This window comes from Lepisma saccharinum, chromosome 29 (genome assembly GCF_977018435.1).
Source record: "Lepisma saccharinum chromosome 29, izLepSacc3.1, whole genome shotgun sequence".
NCBI classification, from domain to species: Eukaryota; Metazoa; Arthropoda; class Insecta; order Zygentoma; family Lepismatidae; genus Lepisma; species Lepisma saccharinum.
In genome coordinates, this window is record NC_139257.1 from 34,948,396 (window position 1) to 34,961,206 (window position 12,811).

General features: G+C 36.6%; 1 protein-coding gene across 3 annotated transcripts in view; it reads left to right on the top strand.

The window, feature by feature from the left end:
- Nucleotides 1-12,811, top strand: part of Plod (procollagen lysyl hydroxylase) — a 170,721-nt gene that overhangs the window by 75,967 nt on the left and 81,943 nt on the right. For all 3 annotated transcript variants that reach the window (XM_083114530.1, XM_083114531.1, XM_083114532.1), the window contains 2 exons: nucleotides 3,747-3,878; nucleotides 10,432-10,553. In XM_083114530.1, coding sequence (XP_082970656.1) covers nucleotides 3,747-3,878; nucleotides 10,432-10,553 — 254 coding nt within the window. The remainder of the gene's footprint in view (nucleotides 1-3,746; nucleotides 3,879-10,431; nucleotides 10,554-12,811) is intronic.

Genomic DNA, 12,811 nt, shown 5'->3' on the forward strand with positions numbered 1-12,811 from the left:
GAATCAAAATATGAAAATTTGAAATTTTTTTCAAAGTTCAAATCTTCCTTTGTAGATTAGGCACAAACAGGAGATGTACTATGTAGAAATTTTCAGCGAAAAATACAGGCTTGACCAGGACTCGAACCCGGGTCTCTGGCAAACCGTGCCATTGCTCTCTAACCACTGAGATACCGAGCTGGCCTGGCCTCGCCTGATTTTTTGCTATCGCTGTTTTAACTGTGTGGAATCATTTCTGCCAGTGCTACTGCAGTGGGATCTGTTGCCTTTGAAACACAATTTTTATTTCTTCTGGGTGATTTCATGAACTTTCCAGCCCCTCCTCATATGACAGTGTTGTCACATCGGATTGGCAGAAAAGAGCTAAATCCTGCCTAAAATGGGGATAATATTTCTGTGAAGCAACTAGAGGTAGACTGCAAAGCCAAAGCTGGTTTCAACTACAACTGAGACTGGTTAGGTACTAGACGAAAATATAGTTTCTTGGTGCGTTTCGTGATTTGGACAAACCTTGCTCCAAAATACTTGGTTGGCAACAGTAGTACGTACATCTGGAGTTCCTGGAGGAACGGAATTCTCTCTTCTGTTCACCGCACAAATGTCAAACTGGCCCGAGAAATGTGTCATTCTTCTTCTTCCCCCAAATGAAGAATTGACAAGGCTCGATCACTATTCATTGGATTTTTGTGGTAACTGTCTCGTGAGTGGTAGTTCTTGCTAGGAGTGTTTGTGGCTAAATCACTGAGTGGATTGAAAAAAAAAACAAAAAAAAACGAAAAGAATAAAAATCTAGGTGGAAGGCATGTTTTTTTTTGGGGGGGGTGTAGATGATAACGTCTAGCAGAATAATTGTTGTACTGATGGCCGATAAGACCTTTGAAAAAGTCACGCCATGCCACTGGATATTAAAATTTGGTGAACGTGTTTTTCCAGATAAGATATATATTGAAGATTACATTTATCCAAAATCAACTCCTTTACGATACTGAATAAAACACACGTGGAATTGGGAAATGAAGAAATTGCAAGATATAAGATATATGTAAATACATTTGAAACATAGACTTTTTAAAATACATATTACATATGCAACTATGTACATCTTGAACCAGCCGAATAGCTTTAAAATGCTTAGAGTGAAAATGTTCAAAGCAACAGATGTATTTTGGATATTCGTGGCAAATCAACAAAATAAATCATTTTTTTCTGAAGAAAATGAATTTTGGATCTGTACATATGGAATTATACAACAGAAGTTTGTAGTGATTTTCATAAACGTCTGAAAACTAAAATCACCGCATGCGACAAATAAAAAATGGTCGACAGTTCTACACGCAAGCCTCAAATTTCGATTTTAAACACTTCAAGGATATAGAAATAAGTTATTAAATTATTAATATTTTTAAAAATTATGATGCAACAAGAATTGTTTGAAATTGTGTGGAATGACCCTATTTTAAGTAGTTTCTCACCACTTAACACACATGCATGCGTGCACAATATATTTCATGCTCTGCAGGTTTCCTGACAAGCAGCACTCGGAAACAATGTTGCCAATGTAACATATTTTACAGTAAAAGCCCAAAAAATTATGGGACATGGAGTAAATGTTTTTAAAAATTCTCCCCGGTTACACACAAAAATATTACCTGGTCTGATTGCACCACCTGCAAGTACAGTAACCAAAGACTATATTGTACAATTTTCAGAAATTTTGAGATGGTTGTTTTTGAGAATGTGCTTTCTGAAATATGGTCAAAAATGGATTTTTAAAATTTTTTTACAAATAATTTTCTACATAACGTTAGAAGTTCGTGCAGAAATGATATTGCAAATAGTTAGTCCAGTTCCCATATTCTATTATGCCAGCAAAACTCATGCCCTGTTGTTCTCCACTTTTTCAAAAATAATTGAACTGAAAAAATTTCATATTTTCATTCTTAATTTTAGAGCTGAAGAAGGTTTCATAAACATGTCTCTTAATAAGGTTTTGGAAGTATTCTGATCAAATTTTAAATTCAAGGAAACCTTAAGTCTCGACCATTTTTTGTTTTTGATTTATAGTGGTTTGAATATTGCATTATTATCCTTGAGTAATTTTGTTTTTATCAAATAGTGTCTTTCTTCGTGAGCTTGTAAGAGAGCACCTGTATGGAGAGGCGTCTCCTAAACGCATGCAGTGCATGCTGCGCATGTGTCAATTGTGGGAAAAAGGACAGCTTGCTCTGCGATGACATTAATGAGCATTTCTACATTCTAATTTCTTCATATAGGAGAAGTATTTATTTTACACGAAAGCGCTCAACTAAGCTTATATTACATTTATTGGATCTGAAGTGAAAGAAAGTAATAATTATTTTCCAACAATTGACGCATGCGTCACTTCAGATCCAAGAAATGTAATATAAGCTTAGTTGAGCACGCTCATTTAAAATAAATCCTTCTCCTATATGAAGAAATTAGAATGTAGAAATGCTCATTAATGTCGTTGCAGAGCAAGCTGTCCTTTTTCCCCACAATTGACGCATGCACAGCATGCGTTCAGGAGACTCCTCTGCATGTATGATTTGAGATAAAATCACCCTAATATGGCACGTCTGTCAGACTTCTTGCCAAAAATAGAATCCAATAATATATGAAAAAAAAAGGCTATGCATCATTACCTTAACAGCATGTAACTGAAAGTTATAGAGAAGGGTCCACTTGTGGTTGGAAGGGTGCGAAAAATAAATTAAAACATAAATTCAGTGCGATCTGAGAGATCATCCATAGTAGTTAAGGGTTAAATAATTGAGGACAGATCTTTAACGTTAATTCTGATTATTTTTGTACATGTTTCTACTGTTGACAGTCATCTTCATGTTTGTCCATCATCAAATTGTGACATTGTATTATAATTTGCAGAGGGCCAATCCATGAGTTCCGCGTGTGTCAATCACACGCTTCAAATCTAAATATTTAGTGAACAAAGACATTGAGTTCATCCATATCATTATTATAGTTTCAGAATGATGGCATTGTTACTGTCCTGAAGAGTTAGCTCTGTGAACAACGTTATTTTTGGGCAATTCAAGAGTAATTGAAGTTCCAGGTGTGGCACTCGTGGTGGTAAAAGCTTCACCTACCACCACACAACTTGAAAAGACTCTGAATTTTTACAACGTTTTTATACATCATATTCTTTGGGGGGAAATGTAGATTGCAACCTTTCATCTCATGTCTTTTATTCCAGTGAGAACATTTCTATTTTTACTGTTATAATTTTTTTAAAAAAGTTCCAGGTGTGACCACTCAAAGTTCCAGCTGTGATCTATGTGAATACCGCATTAATTAACTTCATTTAATACTATATTACTCACCTAATACTTTAACTGAACAATATCAAAGTGGAAAATAACTTCCTCAGCTCATAAATTTCAATAATTACCAAATTTATTTGTGAAAATTACTAATTTTTTGAGCATTGCTTTTACACTAAATTCTTAATGTAAAAAGACAACCTTGATCATATTTTCCACTTCTCTTCGTTAATCTTTATTCTTAGTCATTCAAGGACATGTAAATATCAAATTAGTAACTATTTAGTGTCATGCACTAAAGTAAATCTTAAATTTAATGCTGTTTAAATAGTATTTGGACTAATTTTACTTTTTTAGTGGTAGGATCACTTTGTCATGGATTGGCCCTAGATGCATTTACTGCAATTGATATAAATGACTACCATTGTTATTTATATATCCTTTCAGATAGAAAAGTATCCAGTGGTGGTGTTGGGTATTTTCATAGAGCACCCAATTCCATTCGTGGAGGAGTTCCTTAACAAACTTGCAAATCAGCAGTATCCAAAACAGAAGATACATATTTTTATCCACAATGCTGTAAGTATGTTTATGCAAGTGATATGTCGTTATAGTTTCATAGACATGTATGCAAATACATGACAGTATTCCAAAATTATTAATTGTTTGCATGGATAAACTTTAAAGGATTTCCTTGTTTCTGAATTTTAAGTACTATTAACAGTTACATGAACAATCCCAAATATCCAGGTTGTATCAAAAATATTTGGATATTAACAAGAATAATGATGCGACAATTTACATACTCTAGTATCCTCACCAGTAATTTATTGAACTAGTTCCGATATACACAGTCCAACAATCAAGTAATGAGCCTCATTTTATTTTGTCCCACGTGTGCATTCTGTCTGTGAAATAATGTGTTCATGGTGTACTGTGATCCATAATCTACAACCTGGCAACACTTCATGAACTTGCAATGGGCATGCTGGGAATTATGCCACCATGTCTTGAGGAAGGTGTATGGGTGTCTTGACATGAAGCAGCGGGTCAACATCGAGTTTCATGAAAGTCAATCTGAAAACTGCTTGCAGGAATAAACATTTCTTGAATTCCATTGTTGCGGAGGATGAAACAGCATTTCCACTCTGTCCTCCTATAAAATGACAAATCCCAGAATGGAAGTCACTAAATTTACAAAGAGGCAAGGAAATGCAGCTCCAAAAATCAAAGGTGAAGTCAAAGTGTTTTTTGTTGCCGAGGGTGAAACTGTAATTGGTTGTTACTACCGTAGTGTTCTGAATGGTTATGAAAGAGAACTGACTTTGTAGGCAGTTGGTTCCTGCTCCACGATAATGCACAGTGCCAGCGAGCAGGGGTTGTGTATGTATTCCTACTCCAAAAAGAAGTGAGTGTGTTAAATCATCCTCTCCCTAGATGAGGAAACTGCTGAAATTGTGCATTTTTGATGAACCTGAACATCCAACAGGTTGTGATATCCAATCTTCAAGTCACACCACATGAAGACTTGCAGATGTAATTTCAATTGTTGACCAACCATGCCAATTGCTGTATTGATGCAGGAGGGATGTACTTTGAGTAATAAACAGGAAATCGTCAAATTGACAACAATTGTCTCATTACTTAATTGTCGTACTATGTATGTGTGATTTTTAAGAAAAATGGGAATGCAGTGAAATTTCCAAGCATTCCAAATGTAATTTTTTTACAAAAAATGGTGCTTGTGTTTCTTTTTAAATTATGAACATAAATTGTGTAATTGACAAAGATGGATGAGATATTTTCTCATGTGATACACAGGATATTTGACAGTAGCGATGGGGAGAGCCAGTACAAGCATTCCCTAACTTAGGCCAAATTCGGGATGTAATTAATTAGAATGGAGATCTCGCAATAGATTGAATGATTATAAGTAATACAAAGGATAGGGAAAGGCATTTGAATTTAAAGATTCCAGCTGATTTATGACCTTCCATTGTTACTTGATTCCTTTGATCTGTTCATCTAATCCTGATCTTTTGCAATTTCTGATATAGTATTTAAATCATTCTCTGCCTTTGACCCAGACACATGTAAAGTAAATAATGTTAAATAATTTGCTTGTATTGTATAATTTTTTCTCCTGTACTTTAAGGCTGTTACAAGCATAAAAAACACAACTTTTGGTCTTAGTTAATAACTTTAGTTTAACTAAAAATAAATGTCCGGTGAAGGGAAGGTCACAAAAGACTGTGTTTTTATGCTTGTAATAGCCGTAAACTACAGAAGAAACAATATTAAATAGTGTGTATTTTCAAGCACAAGAGGTAAGATAGTATCTTGTGTCAAAAGATTTGCAGCTTAACCAAGAAGAGAGAACCCCTGTATCACCGTTGTCTAATTTTTCAAAAGCTGTTTACTTTGTAATCCTGCCCTTGCATTGCCAAAATGTGCATAATTTTTCAACACATTGTCATCACGTTTAGTCAGTGCCAAGTGCTTATATTGTGAAGGAAAATGTGCACAGCGAAAGTAGAGGCTTAATATTAATGAAGCAGGGGGGGATTATACATATAGCAACACAGGACCACTCGAACATAAGCAAGATGAGAAAACAAATGACTGGCCACTTTAATTTCAAAAGCTTGCCAGGATCTTCTCATCTTGGTTGAGCTGTATGCTATTTATTTTTCAGGAGACTGTAATGTTTGTGTTGTATGTGACACATACAATGTGGTATATGTAAAATATGGGGGAACTTTATGACATGTTAGTTTATTACAGTTAAAATTGTTGCATATATATTGCAGGGAAATATAAAATTCAGTTCCAATCTAACAAGGAAGGGAATGCAAGTATTGTCGTTTAATTCCAATTTCTATGTACTGTGTTGGATAGGCAATACTTAAAGGCACATATTTTTGGTAAAAAAAATAAAATAAAAATTTCGGTACAAAAACCAAGTCAATTGTGGGCTCAAAAGTGGTAAAGAAAATAAAATTTCGCTGTTATAGCAGTATATAAAATTTCATTTTGGTTTTGAAAAATGTGAATATAATTCCAAATTTGATTTAAAAACTGCACTTACTACACAATAAAAACATATCTCTTCTAATAGCACATTTATGTCATTACCAGCATATTAAGTTATTTCTGTATAAAGGGGTCCATTTTTGCTTCTCAAATATTTACAGCAGAATTAATCAATTTTCTGTGAATTGCATAACTCTCAGGATAATTGTGACTTCAGAAAGTGTCGCGGTGGTGAATTGACTTTAAATTTTGTGTTTTAAGAGTCTAGTTCGCATTTTGCAGTTTATTTCACAATATTTCGTGACAAAACAGGGTAGGAAATTGCACCTAACACCTTTCAGAAACATGAAAAATTAACATTACAGTGTGGTATTTCACATTCCGTGTTTTCGTCAAAAACTAAATATGTATGCCTCTAGCAATACTGAAATATACATGCCACAAAATTTATAGCTGCTTTGGACAATAAGCATAGAAGCTATGAGGCTTGAAATATAGACTCTTTTTAAGTATACTACCGGCTGATGCCAGAGGTCCTGGAGTCTAATCCCAGGCTGACCATGGATGTTCATTGTGTGTCCTTTCATCAATTTCATCATATCATCCCTCATCTTGATCTTTGCGATCAGCTGAAGTGGCAGAAATGCAAAGTAAAATAAACAAAATCTATCAATCTTAGTATACTTACAAGAAAAGAGTCTAGCTACATATTAGACAGCCATGGAAATGACTTCAGATTTTGCATGTATCAGCCAAGTACTCTTCAGGGAATTTTGTTCTCTCCTGTTGTGATGGTGATGGAGCACACAAAGAACTATTGCTGGCTTGGCTCTTAACCCTACGTTAGGCACATAGGGTACCGGTCTCCCCATCGATATTCATTGCGAGCTTGCAACACTGTGAACTATACTGCACATGGGTGCTTTTGGGTCATTGAATTCTTTCTTTATCTTTGTTCTAAGCTCAGTTGCATCATTCTCTTGCACTTCTAACCCCCGTATTATAAAGTTAACGTAAGTTGCATACTTGTATGACATCCCCACATATTTTGCCTCTATATATGGAGCAAATTACGAGCGAACATCATACCATGCAGTGGATAGTTTGACTGGGCCCCCATTTTACGTATCTGGTAGTGAGAGCAATAGACCTCAGTAAATAATGTGTATATATATCTTCAATTTCCAGTTTATTACAACCAAAGCATTAACAAGTAACTAGTAATTACTAATGAAAATAATTCTAATATCACTAACATTTATATAAGTAACCAGTAAATAACCTTGACTTGGCATCTAAATTGTGTGTTGACCCCCCTGTATATGTTGAATAATCATAGGACAATATTAATTCTTTACATTACCACATATAATATTATGGCCATAAAAAAAGCAATAGAAGTTTAATTTGAGAAAAAAATTAAACCCTTCATTTTAAGTAGGTTCTTTTTAGCCCTAATGGCTGATCTGTAGACTAACGTCGATTAATTTATTGATTAATTGATATATGTAACTGCAGTAGAATTTTCCCCAGTCTGTGTGTTTGTAGCTTCTCTACCCGAGACCAAGTGGTCGAGTGATTCTACTTGCTCGGACACGAGGCCTCGAGATTACGTTGCGTGACGTCAGAGCATGAGGTGTAGCATTGCCAAGTTTATCGTAGAGCTATGACTTGAGAGACTAAATATGTGCAAGAAAATATCAAATCGAGAAAGACAGAGCACACAGAAGATTCAGATGTTATAGGGAAGTGGGTTAATGAAAAGGGGAAGACACACAGGTATGTGTTAGTGACGAAAGTGAACATGACGGTTGGTAGGTATTTAGGCATGGGGGGGGTGACTGTCTTTCCAGGCATGCGACTAACGTTAACTTTATAATATTATGTCATTTAGAAATTACAGCTGATCTTAGAAGAAAGACAAAAAGAACATTCAGCACACGTGTGCAGTATAATTTGTGTATTTCATACCTTAAAGATAGTTAAAGTGTTAGGGGATAGGCATACCCCATTTGCTTATGCATGTTACAGAAATTGATATTCCTAACGCAGGGTTAACTAATGATGGACTTCATTCTGGAATTGACTCTTTTTCTACGTGTAACACTGGATCATTACCAAACTGACTATCTATTTCCTCAACATCATCATTTTGTTTGTCTAATCATGAGTGTGTTAAACTCTTCATCATCTTTTCAAACAGATGCTGTTTAATCTGAAAACTACACTTTCTTGTGTACATTCTACATGTGTTTGTTTTAATATTAAGGGCATTCGGAAATTAATTGGACAAGCATTATATAATCCACATTTGTTATATTTTACCTGCAATACAAAGATGTACATTACCAGTACTCTCCCCCTGACTGAATGCACAGCTCCCATTTATCGGGAAGTTTCCTGATGGCTGCAGAGAACCACTCTCTTGGAGTAGATTTGCACGCACCACTCACAGACAGTGGTCTGGAGTTCTTCATTAGATTGAAAGTGTCGACCGCGCAATGCGTCCTTCATTTTGTCTAACAGTGCATAATCAGGGGGCTAAATCCGGTGAATACGCAGGATGTGGGAGCACCGTAAATCCCATTGTTTTCAATGCCTCCTGTGTTTGGCGGCTCGTATGTGACTTCGCATTGTCATGCTGAAGAATCACCCTGAGAGCCCATTTTCCTTGCCACCTCTGCTTAATTCTGCATCGCAGCTTTCGTAGAGTTTCACAGTAGCTGTCGCTGTTTACAGTTTGGGTAGTGGGAAGCCAGTCCACCAGAAAAAATCCATCTTCATCCCAGAAAACTGTACCCATTTGCTTCTTGGGAGTGAGAGTTGGTCGAGGTTTTTTGTAGCGTTGACTTCCAGTGTGTTTCCATTCCATGGATTGCCTTTTTTTCTCTGGAGTTTCGAAGAGGAACCAAGATTCGTCGCCGGTGACCAGGTGTTCAAAAAAATGTTCTCTGTCTTGGTTGTAACGGCGCAACAATTCTCTGCACATGTCCACTCGCTGTTGTTTCTGCTGATCCGTCAGATCGCGAGGCACCCACTGAGCACAAATTTTCCTCATTTGCAGATCCTCATGAATGATTGCATGCAGAGTTGCTCGCCCAAAACCAGTTTCACGTTGCAGTTGTTCAATTGTTACACATCGATCTCCCATAATCAAGTTGGAAACACTTTGGACTGCTGCTGGGGTACGCGTTGACCTTGGACGACTACTGCTGACACTTTGTCCACACTTTCGTTTCCCCTTTTGAAATTTTGAACCCACTGAAACACTGTACTCCGTGAAGGCGCTGACCCACCACAAATGGCCACAAGTCTGCGATAAATTTCGGATGCCGAAACACCCTCTTTAAACAGGAACCACGTAGCCCACCTCTGACCACGAGAATCACCTTCCATTTCGTAGCTTGACCACGTATTCACTCACACCCGTTCACGTTATGAGTCAGCAAGTCTCTGGTAGCGGCGCTAGCAGACCGATCTTGTGGTGGAATGTAGAACTATGTCTGACCGTTAAGCAAAACAAAGTTTGCTTGACAGATGTTATTTGCAACAATGCAGTGTTGCCAGTCCAATTCATTTCCGAACGACCCAATAAATACCAAAGAAATCCGTTAACTAAATGATCGCAGCTTTTTTCATTGTGCAGTGCATATCAGTGGCATATTCTTCCATGTTACCTGGTATGCCACTGGTGAACCAACTTTTTCCATTTTTAGAGAAATTCAGACTTCAATTTTTGTTTTACTTGAATGCCTGAATTGGTGTATTATTTCTATTATATGTAATTAATATATAATATATACATATGTATATACAATAATGTTTTGGTAATCCAGGTCAAATTTTCAGAATACACCATGTACGCACATGACAGCTTGCACTCATATCTAACAGATACCAAATACCCATGCTCTTCTTGCATGCACTTCCCTCATCTCTCTCTCCTATCAAAACATATAAAATTGGATGACACATCCTTTTTCTTATGTTCTACAACACAATTAAGCTGACCTTGTTCAGATGTCAACAACAATTGTTTCAATATAATACTTCTTTTTAATGCATAAGTTTTATAAGCTGTATAATATTGTTATTTCAGGCTGAATACCACAAAACTCACATCGAATGGTTCCTGGAGAAGTACGAAAAGGAATACCAAAGTGTGAAGACCATTAACCCAGAAGACAATATTAAAGAGTGGCATGCAAGAAATTTGGCTATGTAAGTTTAAACTTTTGCTTCACTGCTTTCTTTAGTTTAGTGTATTTAATTTGCAGAACATTAGAAGGAGAGGCACATCAGTTTGTTGTATTTCACTAAAATTGTCTCGATGAACACTAGTATTAAGATATGGTGTATATACCAGGAGCAAATATTATAGACTAGATAGGCTGTCTGCAAAGACCAGAATAAAAATTGTTTAGAAAATGTGCACAAAATTGTTAATTTCAGGGAAAGGTACTTCAAAAGTTGGAAACATTGTTTCTGAGGAATTCATTAAAAAAAGATACAAAGTGTTAGAAATCCACCTGTGTCTCCTCTCCACACTCATGCATGCATCATTCTGAGCACTTTCCATGGAGTTATACCACAGATAGCATACAGTGAAACCTTGATAACTCAAACTTGAGAGGAAAAAGAAAAAATCGAGGTATCAAGGATTTCGACTTATCAAGGTTCGAGTTAATGAGGGCCAAAATCGCCGACTTTGAGTTATAGAGGTCTAAAGTTTACTGACCATTCTGAATGTTGGCACTACGTATGCCTATAACGTATGTAGCATCATTTTAAGTTAATATGTGTACTTTTGAATTTGAATTTGAATTTAAAATTTTGGGAGCGTCAGCACTTAGGCTATTTTGCTCCCGTCACATTATACAGGGGCCAGCCCCTTACAATTACAAATAACAACTCTAACGTTGCATAACTAAAAATCTTAAAATGTTCTGACTTCTGTTAAAAGCTGAGGCTGTAAACGGGCACTCAGCATACACAAGGACAAAAAAACAGGACAACACACACAAAATTATACTGCCCATAGTTCCAGTCGCCAGAGCCTCGTTAGTCTTCAGTCCAGGGTGTACTACGTGGAAGTGAGGTTGACTTTTGGGTGCCTACGTGGAATGTACTCCTTACACCCCAATATGTGTACTGTACAGTACAATGTACATAGAAATAAATTTTATTGAACGAAACTTTAGATGCACTACGAACATACGTACAACATTGATTTGCTAAAATATTTAATACAGTACTGTATGTACATGTATGTATCAACACTTCTACAATGCACACTAAGCACATTAACAATGATGGTTACATACACGGCAGGGTGGGGGAGTTCAAGTCCCAACACGATTGTTGATCACCTGACATTGAACGTACACACCCTACACTTCGACTGATTTCAGGGCCTCCCCGATGGTGCAGTGGTAGCATCCTCGCCTTGTAATCAAGGTATCCCGGGTTCGATACCCGGTGGAGGCACATAGTGGTTCGGATCCCACTTTAAGCTGTAGGTCCAGTCCCAATTAGCCTTACTGTGCATAAAGTGGACTTAAAACACCAAATCAATCCAACTTCGACTGATTGACGTTTGTTCGACTAAAACTTCGAGTTATAGAGGTAATTAGAATTTAACTTCGACTCATAGAGGTTTTCCATAGTCTACCTTCGAGTTATTGAGCTCGAACGGCATCCCATAAACTGTACAAAAAATCATCTTATCAAGGTTTTATTCGAGTTGTTGAGGTAAAATTAGTATTGAGTCTTATGGACAATTCAAGGGGATTACAAAAAATTCGACTTATCAAGGAATTTGAGATATTGATGTTCGAGTTACGAAGGTTTCACTGTATTATATCTGTGGTTATTCCAAGGGGGATAGCGTTTGCCTTTCACTGAAAGTAGTGCTGTTCCCAGCATGGAATTTGCTCAGGAACCAATATCGGATTGCATCTCTAGCATTAAACTTAGTTGATATTTTTTGATGCCCATGTTGTAAGCTGGTACATGTGGTAAGATGTTGGATTTTCCCATTAGATTTTTCTATTGAACAGGCACCACCCCATTATCTTGCCAACAGAAGAATCTATGAGTAGAGCTGAGCTTTCTGCTCAGCCAACCATGTGGATAAATTATGTTTGAATAGGGTTCCCAGATATGATCATCTTTTTGCGCAAATAGCATCTATGTCCATTGTGGCCTTCATGTTCACCAGGACAGAAATCAGTGTGGTAGTCAATTTTTTTCCAAACATGATTGAGTGTATCCTCATCAACTCTCCCACCAGCTGTTGTGATGTGTTGTTCTACATTTACATGAAGTGGACAAAAACTTTAACTTTGATTTATTCATTGAAAAAAAGAAAGCCACAAGATGTTAGATGCAGATTTCTTGGGGACAGATATGAGAGTTATAAGTTGTCATGTGGTTGGTTCGCAGTCAATCCAGTGTCACTCGAATGCATTTGGGAAAAT